The sequence below is a fragment of the Onychostruthus taczanowskii genome, unplaced genomic scaffold, assembly GCF_017590055.1.
Source record: "Onychostruthus taczanowskii isolate IOZ18803 unplaced genomic scaffold, ASM1759005v1 scaffold38, whole genome shotgun sequence".
NCBI classification, from domain to species: domain Eukaryota; kingdom Metazoa; phylum Chordata; class Aves; order Passeriformes; family Passeridae; genus Onychostruthus; species Onychostruthus taczanowskii.
In genome coordinates, this window is record NW_024501237.1 from 1,346,120 (window position 1) to 1,367,359 (window position 21,240).

The 21,240-nt window shown below is 42.5% G+C and overlaps 1 protein-coding gene across 1 annotated transcript in view; it reads right to left on the reverse strand.

The window, feature by feature from the left end:
- Positions 1-21,240, reverse strand: part of ADGRL3 (adhesion G protein-coupled receptor L3) — a 318,746-nt gene that overhangs the window by 23,057 nt on the left and 274,449 nt on the right. The window contains exons 20-22 of the mRNA XM_041412143.1: positions 5,909-6,077; positions 3,025-3,150; positions 312-408 (exon numbers count right to left, since the gene is read on the reverse strand). Coding sequence (XP_041268077.1) covers positions 312-408; positions 3,025-3,150; positions 5,909-6,077 — 392 coding nt within the window. The remainder of the gene's footprint in view (positions 1-311; positions 409-3,024; positions 3,151-5,908; positions 6,078-21,240) is intronic.

Sequence of the window (21,240 nt, forward strand, 5' to 3'; positions counted from 1 at the left end):
CTAGCAGCTTTCTGAGGGACAGGGGAGATTTCAACTTAATTTCATTTCTCTCTTTCACTTTTTCTAACTTCCTTACAGAAATGACAATTCTTGAAAATGCACGTGTAGAAATAAAGAAAGAAAAGAAAAAGAAGGCAACAACCACCATAAAATCTCCTCCCATTTATCACTGTAACATTTCTTGGGTGGTAGAACAGGGTTCGGTGACATCTGGAGTGAGGAGGAAAAGGCAGGGGGCAAAGAGGCAACATATTTCAGACTCCTTAAAGCCATCAGAAGAGTTAGAGATATGAAAAGCCATTTATAATTACCTCTGTTGAGTGAAGCTGAACTGTTTATATCTCCAGTAATAAAGGAAGACTCGGACTGCTTTCGAACTGTGTCATTCCACATCCTACGAATCCGGCTCTGAAGGGGGATTGAAGCACAGCAGGCAATGAATTTTTAGCAGCTGTAGAGAGGTTTCTTTCTGCCTCACTAAGGATGGCTACTGGCATGTCTAACTCAGGATGAGACTTGCTTCTAGCCAGCTGTAAGCAAGCAGTTGCTGTTTTGTTGTAACCTGCCTCATGCATGCCAGACCCTGCCAGACTTACTTCGTAACACAAATGCCTATCTCAAAGAAAAAGTGTATACCTGAATTGCTTGCATCTTAATTAAAAAAAAAGTAAATCATGCATGAGAGAAATCCAGACCCCACGCCAGCTGCAGGTTTACCAACATAGCACCAATAATGGCAAAATAACCTGCACACAGAAGCACATGTGCTTCTCATACTCAGACAACATTTTTCTTATTTTTTGTGAACTGTAACAGAAGACTTGATTTGTACCTTTGTGCCCCTGAACAAACAGAAGTTTTCTATAGCTATTTTCCATCTTGGGGATTTTAGGGGGGCAAAAAAAATCCCCACAAATGAATGACTTCTGTTCCCTTACTGACAAATCTGTGATGGTTCTGCCATCTGTGGTATAGCTTCTGCTACTGGCAAAAGTGTTCTGAATATGTTGGCTTTCTGTTTTCAAATATGCTGTGAAGTATCTGCCTCTGTGGCATTTACATTGCTGTCTCACTCCTCCCCAACCAGACCTTGCAAAATACCAAAAAATCAGCCAAAATGCATCTTGTGAGCAGTTCAGTCCCAATCCCTGCATAAAGGTGACTGGAGAATCCAGGTGTCCCAGGGAAACTCTCCCTCACCTCATGTCTGTGACTCTGATGGACCTTTCCCCTGGCTGTGTGAAAGTGATGGTAGGTGGTCTGAGGGACTGGGAAGCCTTTTTTCCATTGTGACAGACCACGTTTTCTTAAGTGCCAAAAATCCAGTTGTTTCCATAGTGAGATTTTAGCCATGAGAGATTTTCCAAGGCCTAATCATACGGTCCCAGACTGAGAAGTCCTAGATTACTCATTAACCATGGAATAACAGCATCTCCTAATAATTCATTAGCCTTCTATAAATGGAAGTACCATGTGACATGAGGCCTATGATCTTTTACAGTAATTATTTTTCACCTGGACATTTAATTTATTGTATTTCTCTGACATGATCCATTGTAGATTAAGTATTCTGTTTCCTAGGTGCTTCTCAGAGAATAAAGGGATCTTAGAAGCTTTCCTCCTCATGGTCTTCTCTAGTTAAAGTTAGGAGCCAATGTTTTCAACAACTCAAGAGTGATCTCCATCTACTCTCCATCACCTGTGTGAGGTTTCTCCTGGCTACAATAGGCCTTTGGAACTTCCATCCTTTAAAGGACATGCTTCTGCAGGCAAAATAATCTTCCTTGGTGCCTCAGACCTCACCTGATACAAGGGGACTGCTGCCAGAAGACTCAGTTCACCCTCAGAAGGGCTTGTTCTCTTGTGCTGGGGCTGGTGAGAGGGGGGGACCATTAAAGTCAACCCTTCTTGGAGAGGAGGGCACCAGCACAGCAGCTAAGTTTTGTAACACCAGAGGCTTTCAAATGAGCCACCTAAATGCTGCTGGATATTTTGAGTTTTGGACATTACTGGGATTTGATGGCCTGCTGGAGAGAGGTCTATATTCTATTGCTTTTATTTGGTCTGCATAGCTACCAGACCTTTGAAAACACTGAAGCAGAGCTTTTGGATGACATCTTGGAAATCACTGCAAATAAATAATGATTTGCTCCAAGACATAAATTGCAAATTAGGTTTTCCTGGAAAGTTATAAGCTGTTACTCGCTGCATGTCTTTTATAATTTAATAGTGGAACTGTCATGTATAATTACTTCCATTACTAATACTGAATAAATTTGTGTTTGGTTTCTATTGATTAAGAAATAAGCTTCTTCATTTTATATGAACTCTTCATCCATAAATCTGCATCTCTACACACAAGTTAGCTTCAAAACTGCTAAATGCACAAACTACACAAAACATGAATTTTCAGGTGATCAAAGGCAACAAATCTGGTAGCTCAGTGAGATAGTCTGAACCCAATGGCTTGCCCTAAGAGGTCTATAAGCTAAGACAAATTGTGTGAACAGACGAAAACACTGAATGTCAGAAAGCCAGCTCTTTCACTGTGAAGTCTGCTACAAGACACTTGTAGCCTTTAAATATTTTTTACAAGAAAAACACTTGGGGCTTAGAGCATCCTTCTTGTACATGTTAATAGTTAATAGTGACAACCTTCATCTCATGATTAAAGGATGTATTGGAATGTAGCACAGTTGACAAAGTGCTCCCACCTCCTGCTTCCCATGGAGAGCAGGCAGGACACTTCAGGTGATAACTACCCACCTGCCTCTGGAAGGCAAGTCTGCACTTTTTATTCCCAACAGAACTATTCAGAAGGTTCTTGGAGAGGCATTTAATTGCCATCACATCTCAGGGGAAACCACTGTGTGGAGTTTGGGTCTGGAAGTGAGGGAAATCTCTGCAGCTGCACTGGGGAGTGGCCTAAGGCAGCTCCTTTGGTGCCAAGACGAGATTTCCTCCCAGAATAGCTCAGAAGGGTCTTGGCATGGCATTGGGACACAAACAAAAAGCATGGGTTACCTGTGAGCCTGTGGAATATCTTCCAGGTGTCCTTGACCCCGAGGTTTTTCCTGAGCCAATGGAACTCTCTGTACTTTTCCCACTACAGCAATGTGTGCGCAGGCATTTTCCGTACTCTTTCCGTACCTGGCCAAGGAAAGAGCGGTGGTGGTTAGCAGGCAGCTCCTCCTCCAGCCTACTGCTTTTTGATTTTCAGCACAGCCCTGATTTTTCCTCAGTGTTTGGTTGGAACAAAACCTGCTGCAGTGTGTGGGAAAGCAGTCCAGTACCCCTTGCAGCTGAGCTCATGGCTGAGGATGCCACAAGAGACTTCTCCCATGCAGCAAAGCTGCTCATGGGCACCAGCTGGTTACAGCATCCTCTGAGGCACATCAAAGGAGCATGGGAGATTTTGCTATAGGTACACTATTTATGGCTGAAAATTAATATTGCTGTAGATTTGATATAAACTAGCATATTGGCTCATCAAGGTACTAAAAGTTATTGCTTCTGGCAAGAGACTAAGAAAGAAGAATTCCAAGAGAAACACATGAAAGCTATTGATTTTTTTATTAAAAAGAAAAGTTTCTTGCAGTCAAATTGAAATTTGATGATACAGTAGAACCAGCAGCATTAGAGATTATATTCCCAATGCTCAGGGATGGCTGGAACTGCTTTTCCACAGCACTGTGCAAGCCAGTCATGTTTTAAATGGGCATTGCAGTCAAACCCATTGTTTGTCACCTCCTTTGTTTCAGAGGAACTATGCTGACTTGTTCCAGAACAGGATCTAACCTTCCACCAAGCTTCAGGTGTGACTTTTTATGGGCAGCAATACCCACAAACCAGATGGGACAGAACTGAAGGTGAGCAGACTGTACTGAAGAGCCAAAAGGGGGTCATGTTACCCATTGACAAAAAAAGCCCCCAAACCATCATGCATGTCCAAAACACCAGTTGGAATTCCCTGAAGCACATGGTTAGCTGTACAATTTTGCCAGACTCTCCATGAGCATTTCACAACTCTGTGCAACAACTGTTTAAATAGCAAATTACAGCTTTTTCATTAGGCTCTTCCTTAAGCGCTTGAGACAAACACATACCACAAGTGCCCAATATGCTCGAGTGCCTAATCAATCCTTTGCTGAGAGAAAATAATTCAATTGCTTTAATTAGCCACCCACTGCTTGCCTCTCTGCAGTGCTTTGCCGATTTTCTAGGCCATGATAGATAGCAAAGGAAAGAATTTTTTTTCTCCCTTTAAATAATACCTCCCTCAGCTCTTAGGTCAGAGAGGTGCATCCACTCCACATCAAGGTACCAGCTGCATTCTCCTTCCATCTGTGCAGCCATAAATCAGGAACAATTCCACAGTCATCCGTGGTGATTTAAGGGTGTAAATTGGCTTAAGACAGAGAAGAGAATGGTTCTGTCATGCTGACTGAGAACCCCATGAGCCAAGGAGGCCATGGAGCAGTACAGGGCTGCTAGGTTAGGAACTGACCCTTTGCAGGGTGCACTGGAGGTGAGGGGATGTACCAGCCAGAAGGGTGCAGAAATTCAAATTCCTCACAGAGAAGCACCTGCAGGTTTAATAAGCAATGGTGATGCTTCCTACACTCTTATTATCATCTTGCCTGGAAACTCTCTTGCTGAAAGGTTTGGGATCATCAGCAGGAAGTTGCATCTAAAGCTTTAAAGCTTCTTAAGATGGATAAATCTGGAATGCCACAACAAGTCTTCCTTTGGTTTCAAGAATGACATTTGCACACAGTTCTGTAGATCCTTACAAAGGTATCACTTGCGGGGCTCACTTTTTATAATTTTGATTATGTTTTCATGGGTCAGATCTCCCTTGCCTGCATAGCAAAATGTGAGTAACAGAGGAGCAAGCCTGTGGCTCTCAGATGGAGGACAGATCTCAATACGGACCTGACTTTACTCAATAAGCCATTTCACCACAAGATACTTGTTACCCTGAGAAACTGGCACCAGTGTATCCACATAAGTCTTCCCTACTGGTTCAGTAAACTGCCCTTTGAAATGAAAATGTACATAGCAAATTATCAGCAGACATGCACAGAATTGGAGAGATCTGTATAACAAAATTTAAGCAGAGAATAAAAAGGTTCTTAAAAATACTTATTACTGATTGTCAGAGGCTGTAAATTTGATCTATGTAAACACAGAATTTTTATTCTGTTGAGTTTATTTTTTCCCCCCGGAGTTTATCTAAGTTACTCCACTGTTATCTTGCAAATGTTAATTGGGGCATACTTCAATTTCCACCAAGAAGCACTTGCTGCGCTTGCTTTGAGGAAGATTTCCAAAACACCGCATCAGACCCAAGCAATACAAAGGCTAATGAACCGCTGCATAACACAGGTCCTTCACTTCTTCAAAAAGAATAGGGGGAATAGGGGAAGCAGCCCCTATTACATCCCATCAACCCACACATGCTGCCATGGAAAGGGGCAATTTCCTGCAGGGACTGCAAATGAGGATGTAAAGTTCCACTTTGCTGTGAGCACTCAGCCACGTGAGCACTTTTTGGATGCTCGTGGATTCTCTCTCCTCTCACACTGGCACACAAAGAAGGAAAATCTGGCTGACAGCAGGAAAAGCCCTGACAGCAGGACCCTGCAAACTGACAGCTGCCTTTTCCCCTGTCTCTGACACATCTGCAAGGGCCCTGGCTGCTGAAATGCCACTGCTACATGTCCTTGTCAGAACCTCATTCCCCAGCACCTTGCTGGTTTCCAGTCTAAATACCACCCTTATTAGGTGCACAGAGATAAATCTGTGTGATACTAATTCAGGGCACACAGACGATGCTATGCTGTTGTTGTTAGGCAACAAAACACCTCGTTACCACCTCTCTTGCTGCTGGGAACCATCATCTTACCTTTTTCTGGAGGACACAATGGAAAATGAATATAAACATTCCCTGCAGAGAATTGAATATGGTGAAGAGATACGCCATGATGACTGTGCTTTCATTAATATACATGAGTCCGAATGCCCAGGTCAGTCCTAATAGGCAGAGTAGGGCTATTGCACCTATAACCCAGGACCTGTCAGGAGAAACAAAAAAAAAAAGAAAGAAAGAATGGGATTGGTTTTTCATCTACACAAAAGAAGGTATGTGCCTATAGGCAGGAAGATTTTGCCCCTGGTTTTAGCAAGAAGAAAACAGCATATCAAAATAAATCATAGGGCACTTTTGTCTTCAAGCTGAATGCAGTTTACAAATCTTCAAGCTTGAGGAAATACAAGGAAATGGAAGTGTTATGAGCATAGAAATTTATCATAACCAAAGCACATTTGTAACCACAATGTCTCTTTTATAAATATGTAAAAGCAGTGTGCATGTAAATGACATGTAGATGTTATTTCTGCAAATGGAGGGAAAGAAAATAAACCAAATGAAATGACAACTCTGATTGTCACTTTTTTAGTGTCCACTGGTTTCACAGGACTGCCAGCTGGATTAGCTTCTTTATTTACACTTAACACCAAGACACATGTATTGCTGCATTTTAGCTAGTCTCCCATATGCCTGTAAGCCAGATAAACAGCTACAGGCAGGTGGGCAAGCCTTCCCTGCTTGCCAGATCCACTCCACACAAGGATGTTCCTTGCAATGCTGCTTCACACTTCTTCCACCCTGCGATGAGGGGAAGTGTGTATACTCGTACAGGCACTCACACACTGCATTTGCTAATGTGGGAGCTGCTGCCACACTTCTGCCTGGAGAAAGGAGGGGCAATCCTTCTTCACATGGGCTGTAAAACTAAGATTATCACTTGCTCCACCTCAGGAGGCAGTGGGAGTAGAGGTGTAACCACTGCTTGGCCCCAAACGTTGTTCCAACAAACAGGGGAAGCAGGAGGTTTTTGCCTGCTTTCTCCCACTGACTTTCTACCTGGACAACAGAGCTGGGGACATAGAATGACTGCTGCATGTTAGCTTTTTTGGGTGTTTTCAGGAAAGCTGGAAGCTCTGCTGGGATGGCAGGAGGAGTATTCCATGTTACCCTGCTAAATAACATTTAGTCATCTCCTAAATTACCTTCTCAAAGACTGATCTTCAAATACCAGGACAAGAGAAGAAGTGGGAGAAGCAGTACAGGAACTCTATCCTGCTCCTAGCCTAGTTTTCACATGATGTACTACCTACAACTTCATAGGAATTGCTGCTGCACAAAAGAGGGAGTCAGCTTCTAGCTGGGAAGCAAGCAGCACCTTGAATATCTGTGTTTGTCCTTTACCTGAAGGCTTTGGTCTTCTTCTGCCATCCCCTGTTATCATTAGGGGTAACACCATGCAAATGAATGCATCGATATCCAATCTTTGCACACCTTCCTCCCTGTTTAGCTTTTCTATATCCCAAATCAGACAGACTGCAGTGAGCCAGCATCTCTGCCTCCTTGTCTGCCCCAAGGCCCCCTGAGGTGCTGCAGAAGGGCTCGCAGGGACAAAGACCTCCCTATGCTTCCAGGCCCCTTCAGCCTTGTGGGAGTGTGGCCTGGGTTTGGGCATGTTTGTGTTTCTGCCTGCTAAGCAGAGCGTGGGGCAAGGGGGGAAAAAGATGAAGCAGCAGCAACTTGGGGGAACAAAGCCGTCCTGCGGAGGTCAGACAGACAATCTCTGCTACGGAGATGCCATGGCAGCTTACAGCCTTGAATCCTTTTCCTTTTAGCAGAGCTTGTCACAAACAAAAGCATACCAATGTTGTATTCAAGTCTTTTGTCGTTTGTTTTGGGTTTTTTTTTCCTTTAGGTATTAGAATGAAAAGGCAGCATTAAGTCTTCCACTGAAGTTTATAAAATATGTATTATTTAACCACATGACCAGAAGAGCTCCCTAAGGTAACCGCTTATTAAGACAGTTCTTTAAAAATCACTATTATGGACCTAGCAGACCAGAACAGCTCCTTTGAAGCATTTCCAGTCAATCCCACTAATAAATATTTAGCATGATGCAAATTGAAAATACACTCTCACAATCCTTCAGAAAGGTAGTCACTAGATAAAATTTACAGCTTTAGTCACTTGGGATATTTTTCTCCCCATGATTCCACCATCAGTGAGAGCATGTTATTGTCCTAGTTGCATACCAATTAATAAAATACAAATAATTTTCCTTTTCACCAAAAAAAGAAGAACAAATAAAGTGGAAAACCCCCTTTTTTCCCTCTTTCCTCATCCCCAGATAAAAGCTTCCTGCATTTCCAGAGTCTTTCAAAAATTATTCCCTGGAAATCAGAAAAGTATTCGGCTCTAAAGCACAGCCCATTCTTGAATGTGATTAGAAAGCCTTTGGCTGCAGAGGTGTGCAGGAAAAAAACAATTATTTAGTGAAAATATGCTACCTTCAGTGATGGAAAGGAATCTGTGGGTTAGAAGACCCCCAACAGTGCAAACTGCACGCATTAACAGTGTTGTGCCTCAGAAAACAAGACCCAGCAATAAGAGGACATGGAGATTACTGTGAATAGCTCCATCCCACATCCACAGAAAACACCAGATCCAAGCGATGAAAGAGAACATGGGAATGGTGCTGAAAGAACGAATACAAAGGACTCTTCACCAGAAGAACAAACTGAAAGTCTACTGAAAAGCTCATTTACTTCTATTTTGTGCTACTGCACATTAATTTTTTGGTTGCAGGAGAAAGAGCAATGCCCTAAGGTATATAATTTCAAGGCATTTTTGGCTTTCTTCACCTTCACAGAGGTTTGGGGTTTGGTTTTTTTTTTTGGTGCAGCTTGAGGTTTTTATCTTGCTCTTTGTACAGACTTGCTGCTGCTTTTCCATGGCTTTTCTTTCTTGTACTGGAATTTTATTGCAATAAAGAAACAAAAATACCTGTTTTTTGGTGCATTTGAGAATCAGTGGTTTACAATTAGGGAAAACTAGGAGGTAGTTCAATGAGTAAGGAGCCACCAATGCACACAGATTTGCTTGCACTATTCCCATTAACTAGAAAGGGAATAATGGGGAATAGCAGCCATGCACGTTTTTGGAAATTTGCTTCTGTATTTATACTACCATAAAGCAATCCCAGTGACAGAGCACAGTGGACCAGAGGCTGCTATTGGTAGAACAAGTCTGTACTACGCAGGATTAAATTAGGAGCTTTCACCTTGAATTTAAGTAACATCCAATTAAAGAATATAAAGCAAATAAGGTGACAATTGGTTGGCAATACACATGCAGCACATCTACTCTGCACCTTAGCTGTATGCCTGACCATTTTCCTGCACAGTTTGCTCTTCTGCCTCAAAAGCGAATGACAGAAGCTTTAATGATTTTTCAATATTGATCTGACAGCTGGTTCATGAGACCACACTGATAAATGAAATTTATCAGCCATTCAGGTCATTCTTACTTGATGAAGGGTCTGTTATCCTCATAGCTAAAGAATGCATAGACATAAAGACAAGAACACCAACATTAGAAATATAATGACACAGAGAATAGAGTTTACTGCTAGTTCCCCTCCCTTCTCCCACCAGCCATCACTAAAACCAAAGGGGAACTGGCACCAGGTGCACCTGCAACACACCAGCCAGCCTGGCTTGCTGCTCCAGGGAATTGAAACTTGACTGGGAATGCTGGCTTAATGCACAGAAGCAGGCACTGCTAGCTGTGTGCTGCAGCTACCCCTCCTGGCCACCATCCCACAGCTGTCAATGGACTTTGAAATAGCTTTCAAACGTCATGGCTGTCCCTGGAGAAGACAAGTTTCAAACCCCAGCATAGCCACCACGGTCAGCTTTCACACGTTCAAGAGGCAAAACTTCACCACGCCTCCTGCCTGTGGGGCTGGAGTGTGTTACAGGAGTATCTTCATTGCCATTTACTTTTCCAAAGTGGAACTTCTAAGTTCCACATTATGAGTCAGATTGCAGCATTTTTGAGGTAATGGGATCAGGAACTTCTAAAGCCCTGAGTGACAGAGCATGGACCTATTTACTACCATTTCATGGGGAAGAGCAAAGAAACGCCTCTGCCAGGCAGGGGTGAAAAGCAGCTCACTGCAGTGATGAAGAAACCAAGCTGGATCACTCAGCTCCTGTCACTGCGGGGACACAAGATTAGTTGCAGCCATTTTCCATGGGGAGTCTCCCTGACCTTCTGAGACAGGCTGTGTGCCTAACCCTGCCTATGTGGCAGGTGAAGTGCAGCAACTCCCAGGCCTCCTCTCCCCACTGACACGGAGCTTTTGAACCTGCAATCCCTTGCAGAAACCCCCATGGGTGCCAGAGATGGAGGATGGCTCAGTATATTCATCTCATTACCCCTGTCAACACAGCCAGGGCCAGTCCATCCTGCTGAGACTCCCTTGGTCAATACTGGCAACCTGCAGCTCCCCTACGATGCAATTAAATGAAATGAAGATATGAGACAATCTGGAGCTGTCAGCTCAGCAACATGGGCAGGAGCAGGGCCTGGATTTCTATTACTGTTTTCACAAGCATGCAGGTTTTATGGTAAAGACTTTATACTGAAAAGCAACCAGCACTAGATTATAAAAGTACAGAATTAGACTTTTTTTTTATGTTGCTGTTACTATCCAGACCCTCAAAAAGTTTTTCAGCAACCCATAATAGCATTTCTTCAAGGCAGCTGAAGGTTCCATTTCATCTTTGTATAGACAAAATGCAAAACTGGTAAACTCAGATTCCCTTTGAGCTTGAGGCTAACACATCAAAGCAGCTCAGGAGAAAGCCACCAAAAAGACCTTAGCAGTTTTTCCCCTATTCCCAACATGGATGTGTCTAGGCCCCACTGCTCAAAGCAAACAGGTGCCTAAAGAAGTGAGATTTTCAAAGATGCCTAACTCCCAGTTTAATTCTCTGTGCACAGGGGCCGTAGAATTTGGTGTCTTGTAGCTCTCATGAAATACAATCCTTTTCATTTTACCAACTCAAGTGTTGTAAAAAGCTTAACTCTTGTGTTAGCAACAATTTCTGACAAAAATTACTTCAGAATGTTTTGGGTTTTTTTTTACCCCTGGTGAAGTCTGTGAAATCTATCAGTGCTGCAGTAATAATGTGTCATTATCTGCAATACATAAAACCCATCACTTAGACAAAAGAAAAGCCTTGGAAGAGCTTTAGTTCCCAAAAAAATGGAGGTGCTGACTGGAAAACTGAGATTATATTCACTAGCAGTAAAAGCAAGTAATAGTTGAAGCAGAAACTGTTGGAAAATCCAGCCTAGGACAGCCTGAGATGCTGTGTCTGAAGTGTTATCTCCAGATTTGGTTAAATTCATCCAATAGCTGGCAGTAAGGGATATAGCCCATTGCATTTAAATAATGTGACTCTGCTTCCCCCCCAGTTAATGTCAGACTAATACCCCCAAAGAGGAATCTATCCCTTAAAAGAACAGGTATTAAGGTAGGTGGGGGCTTCACTATTCCCTGAAGAAATGCCTTTCTCTACTGACTGCAGAGGAAACCTGAATGATGGCTTAGGTGGAGGCTTCATTTTCAAATACCTGAAGGTAAAAAGCTGATCTTTAGTGGCTGCATTATTCATTGAACCTGTGAAATCTTACCTCACCTCCCTTGTGTTTCTTTGCAGCCCAGATGATAGATAGCGGATGGTCTACCAAGCTGTATAAATATCTAATTCATTTTCTAATCTTAAAAAAGCCCTGACTTTACCTTGGGGCAAAGACTTCTTAAGGTTAATTACACATCATGTAAAACTCTTTCAAAATCTTATTTAAGTTAGATGTCTTTCAATTTCCCAGAGTACCTTCTTCTTCAGCGATGAGAAAGGATAGTTCAGATTACCTTCTATATTCCTATATTTGGTCTACATTTCCAGACCAATACTTTTTTTAAAAAGTTGTTAAAATTAGCTACTCATACCCTTGTTTAGATGCTTAAAGAATTTCAAAATCAATTCATCCTAAGCTCAGGAACCCCTTTTGCACTGCCTATCTTTTTAAAACCCCCAAAAATACCTTTTTGTCACCAGGAGACTGAATTGCTGGGATACACATGGACAGCCCAAAACAGTTACAGACTATCTGCAACTTATATTACACGAAGCAAATGACTTTCAGGTACCTAGATTAGCAATATCATGAAATGTTAAAACTTTCACTTTTTCTGCAGCAGGAAAAGTAAGTCAAGAATTTACCTTCACATGAAAATTGATTCTAAAATGCTGCAGAACAGAGAAAGTCTGTTTTCAGAAAACAGCTATTCAGCTCTCATTTAAAAAGAATAATGGCTGGTCTTCTTATGCTTAGAAAGAGCTTTTTTTGTTTGTTTGTTTTTTAATTTAACAAACTGTAGTTTTGAGCCACATTTAGAGTAAACCTAGGCCTTTAATAAAACCCTACATAACTAATTGACTTTACATATTATAATTTTTTACAAATTTTTTACAAACCTTTACAGTTTAACTTTACTTAACTTGAATTTATCACTCTTTTGACAATTCCAAGTATTTCCCCGTGTCTATGATAGCAGAAAAAGGCTCAGTAAGCACACGGACTGATGCCTTGGGCCCCAGAATAACTGTTTGGATAGCAAGGAAAAACACCAAAGTGAGTATACAGGACCTTTAGTAGCTGTTAGGGGTGATGAAACCCAAATAAAAACAGATGGATGATGTGCCCCCACAAAAGCATTCAGAAAGACCCATGGAATTAATTTTAACATAGTGCAAATAAAACAGAGAGGCAGATGTTTCCTGCAGGCAAGCAGGAGGGAAACACAAAATAAAGTGTGCTATTGTGTCTCCCCACTGCATGCCAATATGAAGTAGTAGGGATGATGGTTTGCTTTCTTTTTCTTTTCTTTTTTTTTTTTTTTTTTAATTTCAAGGATTAGAAAAGATTGATTTATTGAAGGAGTTGGAAAGTCCAGCACTCCCCTCATAAAGCAAACGGGTTCATCGTTAATTAGTGAAGGAGCATCTTCAGGGCGAGAAAAATCAATAGCAAGCAATAAAAGAGTGCTTAAAGGATTTTGCCTTTGCATTTCGTGACAAAGTTACCACCTTGATGGCATGAAGCCAAATGACTTCCTAATCTCCTTCCTTAGGCTGCTGGTGTTCATCACACAGCCTTCCAAGTCATCATTTACCAGTCTCATTTCTGGCTCCCACACTGTCTTTGACAGTAGGTAGCCAGTCCCCTCAGGACATTGTAACCATCTCAGGGGTCAGTGAGCCTGCCACAGCCTCATTTGCAGGAGAAACTCCTGCCTTTACCTGCCTTGAAGATCTGTAAAGGTTGGGGCTTTATCACCTGGTACGAGGGTAATTTTGTATATATTGAAAGCCATAGCCACTTTTGATTTCCACCAGTAGATCTGCAAATATTATTCAGACAAATGAGGCCAAACCTTCCTTGGCCCTGTGTGATGCCTAAGCCTATGATTTGGGGCAATCAGTGGCTAGACTTTTCTGCTAAAGGCAAAGCATCATCCCTTTCCGCTCAACTCACCCAGGGAAGTCATGTCCTGCTTCCTCAAACTGGTCCTTAATTATTGCAATTGGAAAGAGCAATTCTGTTAAGTTCATCTCATTTTCTGTAAGTAATTAATTACCCTCAGAATTGCTTACCCTGTTTATTTCCTTCCTCCTCACTTTGCAAAGGCATGGCACAATTATTCAAGCCACACTGATGTGTAACCACATATCTAATTGTTTCCACACTATATGGATTCAGCAAAGCCTTTAGACACATTTGTATTATCCAAATAGCACCAGCAGGGCTTGCTGACAAAGTGTTTAAAATGCATGGCCTTTTAAAACAATAATCATGATTTATGGGTTCACAGAAAGATTGTAGGTATTAAATATCTTCCAGGACACACTCTCAAAATCAATAACCACTGATTGATTTTTTTTTTTTCTTTTAGATTCAAAAAGGACAACACCTGTCAGTGGGAAGATTAGTGCTTTACAATCACCATTCAACATTAACATAACCATCACAAAAACACAGGTAAACAACGAAACCCCCAAACCAAAACAATCAGATATCAACCAAACCCTCCTGTGAAAAACTCAAACAGCAGCAGATTGCAACAAATGAAATCAGATGCTGCCATCAACATCTCTGTGGGAAAAAGGCACGCAGACAAAAGTGCAGTCTCAGATGTTTTTCCAGCACTGGCAGGGTTTCTGCCTCTGAGGTGCTCATAAACTCGGCCCTTGGGCAAAATATAAATGTGCCATACCTTTTCTTGGTAGGAAGCTTGTACATAATTTGTTTTGTGCCAACTCCCAGTGGTTTTTCTGGGTTTGCTTTAGGCTGCCTGTTCAAGTTTGCTCATGCAGAGATGCAGATGAAGGTTACATAGGAGCAGCAGAGTTAACCAGGAGGCTAAAAGGCAGGGTGCTTTCTTACACAGGATCCAGGGAGATCTGGGACAACTCTTGGCTTCTTCAGCCTGATAAGGAGGAGGCTGAGGTGAGACCTCACAATTGTAGTTGCAGCTTCGTTGTGAGAGGAAAAAGACACTGATCTCTTCTCTGTGGTGACCAGTGACAGGACCCAAGGAAATGGCCAGAAGTTGCATCAGGGGAAGTTTAGATTGGATATCAGAAAAAGGTTCTTCATCCATAGGGGGTTTGGGCACTGGAACAGCCTCCCACTCCAGCCTCCACTCCAGGGAAGTGGGAGGTGCACCACCAGCACCAACCCTGACAGCGCTCAAGAAGCCTTTGGAAAATGCCTTTTGGGTGATCTTCTGTGCAGAACCAGGGGCTGGATTTCAATGATCCTCAAGATATTCTATAAATCTATGATTCGTTGACCATCAGTACGTGAAGACATGGTACGCTCTCTAAAGGCCATATGAAACACAGAGATCACGGCCTGAGCTCTGGAACAATGAAAATGAGGGAAAGCATTTCTAATGCCCAGCTCAGTACTCCATGGCTAATATCTGAACTTTGCAGAGGTTTTCCAAAGGAGGAAAAAGATATTCCTCATCTTCCAAAGTGTCCAGATCATTTGGTTACCTTTGCAAAACACTCCTCTTAAGATTTTTGGTAACAGAGAATGTGCTGTCTGCATGTCCCAAGCACTCTTTAAACACACTTGCTCCTCATCCAAGTTTATCCAGACTCAAACACTGGCTCAGGAGACCTTTTGGCTCCCTAGGATCAGATTACCCTCTCCATGGATGATTCCTTTCCAGAAGCCATCCCTGGAGCTGCTGTGCACTGAGCCTGCTGTCCCCAAAAGTCAGAGGAGTCCAAAAATGCTGCTTATAGCACAGCTGGGTGGGATGGAGAGATTTTTCAAAGCCCTCTTCCTGAACAGCCCACTTCTAACAAAATATTTCTATTTTATTAGTAGGGCTGTATGAAAATCTTTTTAAAGAGAGCTCACTCTGTACAAGCACTGTTGTTTTATTTAAGTTATAGGTGATGTCCAGTCAGGACATGGGTGCATGAAAACTTCCTCTCCACGCCTGCTGCTCCTAATAGGGAATGCTCATGCTGCCAGACTCTCAGCCCTCATTCCACGAATCTGAGAACTCTGAAGATAAAGGAATGGACCTTTTGCACCTAGATGCTGTGCTGGGCAAGGTCCCAAGAACTGGACCCACTCATTATACCGTGTCCTCTCTGCACTCCCAAGCAACCACAAACCCAGAGGAAATGAAGGATTGAAGTGTTGTTGTTCTGCAAGTCCAGTCCCTTGGGTGAACATAATGCAATATTCAGTTCCAGGCCCTCTGTCATCACAAACTATTTCCAAATTGGAGCATTTTATGATTAAACAAGGAAGATCTGGAAACCAATAGAGGATCTTAAATCTCCATAGAAAAAGCTGGAATAACCCATATTGTCTCCTACTTTAATTGTTTCTGAAATGGCTAGAACAAAGCACAAATTAATCTTCCATTAAAAAAAGCATACCTGCTACAAATTATCGTTCTTCATTGGCAATGTAATCTCTTCATATCAAAGGAGGAAAAAAAAAAATCTTGCATTTTCAAAAGTGTAACTCATTCCCCACTGCACCAAACCCAGGATGTTTACTTTTTTCTCCATTTCAATCAGCTGAGTAAATAAAACTAGACTGGTAAACCTCTGTTCCTGCCAGCACAATACCGCTGTGTTGAATCAAGGATTTAATTTAAACATTTCTGCAGATGATTTTTGGAAGTTCTATTTAACCTTTGTTTTCAATTTTCTACCTAACTCAGGATTTTTTTTTATGGCTTAAGCAAACCCACAGTACTGAAAAAACAAGCTAATCTGGGGGCTGGGATTAGTCATGTCTCTTTAAATAAAATACATATGTTGAAGCACGAAAATGAGCAGATAATCACTTACACCCATACAACATATGGGGAGAGCGGGCTATGGCAACAGTTTTAAAAGAGGCGTATCTTCAAAAGGGGCTTCTCAGTTTTGTGCCTTGTGCTCCCCATCCTTCACCTCCCACAACCTGGGCCAGACTCCCTAAAAGAGCCCAGACTGATATTTGCAAGGTTTTATATAGTAATAATCGAGGTTAAATCTTTACGTTTGGCTCCTACTTTTGGCTGTTAAGTTGTGCATTCTTAGATTTATTTCTTGCAAGCCTTTGAGCAAGAGACTTCTATGGAAAAAACCCACAAAATAGAGGAGTATGGTGTGAGTTTTGTTTCCACTCAGAAACTTGAGAGAACATATACAATTTTGTTTAGTCTTTAATTCAGGGCTGTGTGCCTTTAGCCGTGGCCATTTGAAACTTCCATGGCAGCCAGCAAGCTGTGGAGGGCTCGTTTTGGTGATCTGAGATTGATTTCTGAAGGCTGCAATGCAGGACATTTCTGCTTTGTCCCTATTAATGGGATTTGAGCATGTGTTCTTGTGAATCTGATCACAATGCCTAAAAACAGTATCTCCTGTGTGCTCAGAATAAATACGTGTTTTTCTAGGGAATTTCATGGTTTTTGTCTTCAATTTCGTTTCATTTTTAATCTTACATTGTGGAAGATGGGATGGGAGCAGGTTTCCACAAGAGGAAGAAAACTACAGCACAACTACAGTGATTAATGCCAGGATTAAACTATCTCAAGGTCCTTAATTAACAGCGCCTCTTCAGCAACAAAAGGTGCTCCCAGCTAAGACCCTGAGCCTCCCTGTCTGAAGGAAAGAAAATTAAATTTCCAGGATGATTTTCAGGTGAGTTTCTACTGCACTAAATGAGTTTTTCCTACAAACCCAGGACTACAGCCTCACACGCTCCTCTTTGAAAGGGTCCCCACATCTTGTGCTTTCTAAAGAGCATGCAGGTGGCCTATGGCACAACCCAAGCTATACCCTGACTGAAACAGTAACACAATAAAATGGGACAAAAAGGGAAACAAACTGGCAAAGCCCTTTGCCTCTTGCCTTCTTTCTTGTGGGTCTGCAACTACTCTTGGCAGCTACAGCTGATGTGTTGCTCTTCCAAATTAAACAAAATAAAATCTCGTTGCCACATACTACAGCATAGAAGAATGTCAGGAAGTCTGGTCTGGCCTGGGGAAAGACTAACAGACTCAACCACAGCCAGGCAGCGCCAGGGAGAGAAGGGATGGATGCCTGTGGGAACTTCAAAGGAAAGGTTATGGCTGTAAGGAAGAGAAAATGATGGCTTCTGGTCTCTGCTGAGAGACATCCTCTCCCCTCCAGCCATTTGGAAAAGTCCACTGTAACTTCAGGTGCAGCAGCTGCTCGACCCCCATTGACCAACCTTCTTAATCTGCTTGTAGGACTTGCCTTTTGTTAGCTGAATGATTCTCTCCTCTCCCAATTTTCCATCAGTTTTCCGTGTCATTAACTAATAAGCCCCACACAGTGCACAATGAGAGCTTGCAGCAAAGACAAGAGCTCAGATTCCACTAGATATCCTCAAGAGTGCATCTGGATTACCATCAGTGTAGCTCTTTTTTCCCTTCACTATAACCACGATGATGTGAATGAGCAGTATTTAAGTGGCTGCAGAACAAGCACTGCACTGCCACGCGATGCAAAGGCTTCGCCTGAAACCCTGTTTTGCACAGAGAATGGTGGTTAAGCATCTGGAAATGGGGATGGTTTGTTGTGCTGCAGCATCTGGCATGGGCTGGATGGAAACCTGGTGTGCAAGCTGCCACAGTGCACACCTGACCACCTGGAAAGGAGTTGATGGATGCAAAAGGGAAGAACTGTGCTGGACTATTCACATGTAATGTATTTTCTGTTGTCTCATAAGGCTTCCTACAGGAATGTGAATATGGAAAAGATTCAGTGTAGTCTTTACTGTGACAATCTGAGACATTTTGCACATCCAGCATCTTCCCAGCACAATGGAAAAGCACGAAGGAGAGCCTGTGAGCTGCTCCAGAAATCACTCCACACAGCAGCAACCTCCGGTAAAACAGCCTCACAGCTGCTCCAAAGAATTCCAGCTGCTAACACATCCTCATGAGGAGCCATCTGCTAGCAAGAGCGCATCGACACTGTGCTGATATGCCTACAGTCTCCACCTCACAGGCTACAGGTGCAAGCAGCACAGCAGGCCTTCGCCATCCAAAAAGTTTATGTAGTCCCTGGCTTGAAAGATGTGCCTTCCCTGCAAGCTTGTAAAGGCTGGGGGAATCAATCTTCCACATTAATGCCTTCCTGGGTACATTTGTTGACAGTAAATTTGTTTGTGCTCAAGAGGCTTTTTGTGCACCCTTTGCATCCCACTTTTAGCCTCAGATGGGCCAGGAGCGAGATATGTGTGACATGGGCAGAGCTGCCAAGGACTAACAACTCCTCTCTGCCCACCTCTGCTCACCTGTGTTTGCCAGCAAGCCACACACAGATGAAAGAGCAATGGCCACAGTGGACTTCAAGTGCCCAGAAAAAGCCATTGTAAAAGGCTGGGAAGGAAAATCCCCTCCCAGTCTGTGTTTGGGGAGGCATGGTGAGAAGCTACACACACCACCCAAGAGGCAGCTGTTTGGGCATTCTTGTCTGTGTCACTTCATACTAAAGAGATCATTAAAAGGCAGAAGAGAACCCCATTCTGGATGAATCCTTAAAAATTCTGTGTAAATATACTGAAAGAAGACATCAAACAGAACTTTTTCATAATGGCCTAGGTAAAAGCATGCTACTTTTGGAGATGGTACCTCTTATGAAATGGAAGCCAATATCTTCCTGGCATCAGTGGCAGGCATGGAAAACTCTTGCAGCTCTGAACAACATATCCCACATACACAGGCTCACATCTTTTCCTGGCTACATGCCTCAAAAGCAGGACTAGAGCACAAATCTTGCTGTTTCAGTGGGCACAACCCACTGAATTGGCTCAGTACCAACCTGTCGTATAGGGAGGATGCCACTGGCACAGGGCGAAGGACCCACATATGTGGTTACCCTACTTCTCTTTTGAAATGCTGGGATAAGCCAGAAAAGTTAACAAGGACAAAAATAAACCAGCTCTGTACTCATCAAATCTCTCGCTGGGTAACCCCTGGCTAACCAGTGCCCCACTGCAGGAATGTCACAATCTCCCATGCTGGCACAATAATCCAGGGACTATTCCTGAAGGTTAGGGAAGTTTATTTTTACAACTTTGCACAGTGCCTACAAATCTATCAGCCACACAACATCTGGTTCAGGCACTGCCCTTTGAATGGTTTTTCTGTTGGTGCAGTAATTAAAGGTATCCCAGGTGACACCTGATCCCTTATCAAGTTCATTAATTTAAGTGGAGTTATTTGGCTCTCTATTTTCTATACTTCATAATGTATTTCTAACCTTTAAAGTGACATAGGCAAGGACCAGATTGCAGGGGCTCTTATTAACAGCCTATTAAAATATTTTATGGCCTTTATTTTTACGTTGCCATAGGGAATCAAGCATTTTGCTGTTGTTAAACAGGCTCAGGATTTATGTTCCGAGAGCTTCACCACAGCCTAAGACAGAGTAATGCTAGGAAATGAGCTGGGAGAACAAGCTCCCATTCAGCTCTCCATGTGCTGTAAAGCTGTCACATGCAGATGGCAGCAAGGGGCCCTCCAATGCAGGCCCTTGGTTTGGTTTATTAAATATAAACTGATGCAACAAGACACAAGGCTCTGGGACCTGGGTGCCTTTTTACTAACCCTGTAGACCCATGGAGGCTAAGGATCTTTGTGGTCCCCTGTGAAATAAATATTCTGTGGCTTTTTATTCCAGCTCTGTTGCAGCACATCCACATTTTGCAACTGACTTAGAGCCAATGACGGTGCAGGAAGAGCATGATCTTACCTGCAACAAGACTTTGATCGTATCTAGAAGACAACTGTGGTCTTACTGAAAACTTTTCTCGAGATTGCAAGCCCCTTCTTCCCTAGGAAACCTCCCTCCAAGGTGAATTCCCCTCTCTGTTACAAATCTGCACCTCCTCCTAACTCAAGCACATCCAACACTGAGACAACACATGTCTTGAATTTAGAGAGTTAATGATGTCCTGCTTAGTTATTCAGAAATTACAATCAAGTCTGTTCTGAAATGCTTGGTTTGATAAACTTCCTGGGGTGAGCCTGGGGTCTTCCTGAGTTTATATTATGTTGCTCTTATTTTCTCAAGCATAAAAAGTAATTTGTAATGAAGCAATGCATTTGGAAGAGTATCAGCAACACACTTGAAAGTATTTTAATTGCTTGTGTTTTCAAAATGTTTTAATGAAGTCAAATCAAGAATAGACACTCATCTGCCAAAGAACCTATAAAATATTTTACAGTGACATTATAATTGATGCAACTGGTTGTATAAATTCCTGGCATTTTAAACAAAGATACTAGAGATTAGCTCAAGAAGATTATTCAGTAGGCATTTATTATTTCTGCTTTAATTATAAGGGTTTTGTTGTTTTTTTTCTTCCCAGTTTTTAATTTAAATGTCATACTGTAAGATGATGTTGTGTGGGTAACCTTAGAGAGACTGTTCTCAGCGAGCAATCCCATAGCACTAACGCATGACAAGTAGCTATATTAATAAATGTTATTAAATGCACCATGCCTTTAATGCCTCATCCAAGACCAAATGACGGACTATCTTTCTGGGATCAATCCTGGACATCCAGGAGGGATTGCTCCTCTAATTTCATTTTATAGGAGAGCAATGGCAGGAGAAATTGAGGCTCCCTGCAGAGCAGACTCCCTACAACCCGAGCGAATGAGGGCTCTAAGGATTTCTGAGCTCACTCGGGTCTCCTGCATTTGTGCAGACTCCAATTCCCTTTCCTCCCAACCC